The sequence below is a fragment of the Gekko japonicus genome, unplaced genomic scaffold, assembly GCF_001447785.1.
Source record: "Gekko japonicus isolate JY-2015 unplaced genomic scaffold, Gekko_japonicus_V1.1 scaffold505, whole genome shotgun sequence".
Lineage (NCBI taxonomy): Eukaryota > Metazoa > Chordata > Lepidosauria > Squamata > Gekkonidae > Gekko > Gekko japonicus.
In genome coordinates, this window is record NW_015169788.1 from 463,905 (window position 1) to 467,393 (window position 3,489).

A 3,489-nucleotide genomic window follows, 5' to 3' on the forward strand; every position below is an offset into this window, starting at 1 on the left:
GTGGGTGGGTGGGGCTCCTTCCCCATCCCCCCCAGGGGTCATTGGGCGGTAGGGTGAAGTGGGTGTGCTTCTGCGCGTTTCCTGCGTCGACGGGACCAGCGGCGGGTGAAGGGTGTCTGTTGCAGCACCGGTGGCTGGCGGGGAGGGTTGGATCCAGAGGCCATTCTGAGGCCTGGCGGGCTCCGGGCAAGGGGGCACCTCCTGTGGCACCTTTGTGGGCCTATCTCCGTGCCCTCCGCCCTGTGGTCCGGGGCGGGCTGATGGCTGTCACATGGGAACCATGTTGGTGCCCCTGGAGGAGGCACAGAGGTTTGGCCAGTGCAGGGCCCCCGCAAGCCAGGGATTTCCATGCGGCCTGCAGTGGCTCCCGGTGGGGGGTGGTTTGAGTCACCGAAAGGCTTCCTTCCTGTTCCCTGCGGGTTGAGTCACTGCGGGCTCTCTCTCGGCCCCTCTGCCGGTTTCCTTTTCCTTCCTGGGCAGGGCCTCCTGCTCACGCCTGCCTCTTGGCTTCTCTCTTGCAGACGAACGGGATCGGGTCCAGAAGAAAACTTTCACCAAATGGGTCAACAAGCACCTTATCAAGGTAATTGCCGCTGCCCCCCCCCCCCCCGGTGGTGTGGGGGGGAGAGGGGGGCGTTTCGTTGTGAACCCCTGAGGCTTGGGGTGGGGGGGAGACTGTTTTGGACCAAGGCCTGGGTGGGGAGGGGGGTGAAGGCCCTGCTACGGTGAGCCACAATTCCTGCTTGGCTCTGATTTTTAACCCCCCCCCCCCAATATTTCCGTCTTTCTGTGGGAAAAGCCCCGGTTCTGAATGGGCCCTTTGTGTCCAGCCGCTGGACCAGCAACTTGCCACGGGGCTATGCCAGCCGTGGATTCCTGGGCGTGGGCTGCCCCCACCCCAGCCTCTGTCCTGTGACTCCGCTCGCTTGGGGCGCTGGCAGCTGCCCGGGAAAGGCCTCTCCTTGTCTGGGGAGCGGCCACGCCTTTGGAGCTGACCCCTCCCCCTCTGTGTATCAGGAGCACACACCCCCATCCATCTCACCTTGTGGCCCCCCCCCCCCCACTCTCTCTGTCTCTTCGACCGTTCTGTGGGTGCCTCTCGGACCCTGGCAGCCGGGTACCTGTGCAGGGGTGGGGGGGGTTTGATGGCTTGCTTCAGTCGTCTGATCCCACCATTGCCCGCCTTGCTGGGCCTTTGCTGTGGCAGGCCCAGTTGCCCGCTGCTGCTCCTGCTTCCCCGGGGCTGTCTTGAGCTCCCTGCCCCACTAGCCGGAGGGGGCGCCTCCTTGCTGAGGTCTGTTCCTGACCCTGCAAGCAGCCAGCATGGTCTAAGACCTGGGGGGCAGGGCCCTCCTCTGGTTTCCCGCTTGCCTGTTCAGGGGGCCTGGGATAAAATCTGTCTGTTGTGAGGATAAAATCGGGGAAGTGGAAGGCCATCTATGGCCGCCGTGGTGGTCTGAAGCAACAGAACGAAGTTTGAGTCCAGCGGCACCTTTAAGACCAACAAAGGTTGATTCTGGGGATGAGCTTTTGTGTGTGTACTCATCTACAGAACTAAATTTTGTTGGTCTTAAAGGTGCCGCTGGATTGTTGTATTCGAATAGTTTGTGAGTTATACAAATGTACGTGCTTTGTGTTGGTGGAAGTAAGCCAAGAGTGAGCATTGTGACCAGTGTTCCCGCTAAGCTGAGCTAGTGTGAGCTGGCTCACAGTTTTGTAGCCTCTGGCTCACAGATTTTTGTCTCCGCTCAGGAAGGACGTCCAGAGCAAACTGAGTTATGCAGGAGCCGACTTCAATGCCAGTAGCTCAGAAAGCAGAATTTTTGCTCACGGGACTCCACAGCTTAGAGGGAGCATTGCTTGTCACTATATTTGTTCTACTAGTGCCCCCAATTCTTCCAAGGTGACTGTTTTTATGGGGTAAATTACCTGCTGGGGGCATACGCCCAGCCTGTGTGTTGAAACTTTCAGTGTAAGCCATTCCCAGCCCAGGATGCTGAGCATCCTGACTCCGCGGTAGAGAAGGCACGCACACACGCACCAGAAAAGGTCGCATCCTGCGTCAGGCCATTCATCGGTCTCTCAAGTCTTGTCTGCCCAGTGGCTCTCCAGGGGGCCTCCGGCTGAGGTCTTCCGCATGACCCGCTGCCCAGTCCTTCTAGCTTAGGGAGGCTGCCGGGGATTGATTGAACCCGGGGCCTTCTGCCTGGCCAAGCAGGCGCTGTGCCACTGAGCCATGGCCCCTTTCTCAGCCGTGCTCAGGTTTTAGATGTAGGAGGTTTCAGGCGCGATCACGGGCAGCTCCCTGGAAGGGCCCTCGGGTGGGTCGCAGGGGCGTTGCGTGAGGCTGGTCTTGGGGAAGATCCGGGAGGCCTTGTGTTGCTGGCCAGAAGGGAGAGCCCTGAGCGAGTGGAAGAGAGATCTGTCTGTTGAAGGCAGCCGCTGTTTGCAGGAGAGCCACAAATTGTGGGGGTCTGATAGCTAGGGGGAATGTTTGGGGCAGGGAGCTTGTTCACCCACGGGCAGCCTCTTCCTTGAGCTCCCTCTGTGCCCGGGGCTTGCTCTGGAGCCTCTCTCTTCCTCTTCCTAATCTGTCTTTCTCTTCCTGCTTCTCTCTCTCCTCTCGGGTGGCATCAGCACTGGCGGGCAGAGGTACGTGGTCAAGCACGGGTGGCATTGCGGGGTCAAGGGCGCGTTTCTTCTCCTTCCTTCTGTCTCTGCTCTGGACCTGCCTCTTGTGGGGGGCCGCGGAGGGTGGCCGGGAGGCTGTGGGGTGCTCTGGGGACGCTGGCCCTGGGCCACTGGGCTTGCGCGAGGCCTGCCCCTCTGCCTCAGAGTGGGTGGCAGACTGTCCCGTGGGCCCGCCGAGTCCCAGGAGGCCGTGGCGTCTGGCCACAGTCGGCGACTCTTCCCAGTGATCCGGGTGGGTGTGGGGTGGGGAGCCCCAGCGCGGTTTGTCTGGCACCTCTTTGGTTGGCAGAGGTGGTGGCTCGCCTCAAAGAGGGGCTTGGAGGGCGGGGGGGGGGCTGGCTTCCCGGGCCCACCTCCATCCTGCTTCTGACTCTCTCCTTCGGCCACGCAGGCCCAGCGCCACGTGAACGACCTCTACGAAGACCTCCGCGATGGACACAACCTGATTTCTCTCCTGGAGGTGCTCTCGGGAGACACCCTGGTACGTAGCCCCTCGGGGGCCTGCCCCGCTTGCTCTGTGGGGTAGTGGCAGGTTGTCTCTGGGCCCAGCCCCCCCGCCCCAGCAGGGCTCTGGGAGACCCGGTGGTCTGCATGAAGCGGCAGGGAGGCCAGGCTGAAGGCCCCTCGGCCCACCCCTGCTTGCCCCCGGACGCACACTCCCGTCCCCCGCCCCGGCCACCCTTGGGATCCTCAGCTCTTGCTTCGGGGATTCTCTTTCCCGGTCAGCTGTGGGGGGGGGGGGCGTGGCAGGGCCAGCTCCCCGTGGCTGCCTTCCTTCTCCAGGATTGCTTGGATATT

At 62.1% G+C, this 3,489-nt stretch overlaps 1 protein-coding gene across 1 annotated transcript in view; it reads left to right on the forward strand.

Moving 5' to 3' along the window:
• PLEC (plectin) overlaps positions 1–3,489 on the forward strand; it is a 69,907-nt gene that overhangs the window by 26,187 nt on the left and 40,231 nt on the right. The window contains 3 exon segments of the mRNA XM_015416968.1: positions 522–583; positions 2,638–2,652; positions 3,083–3,172. Coding sequence (XP_015272454.1) covers positions 522–583; positions 2,638–2,652; positions 3,083–3,172 — 167 coding nt within the window.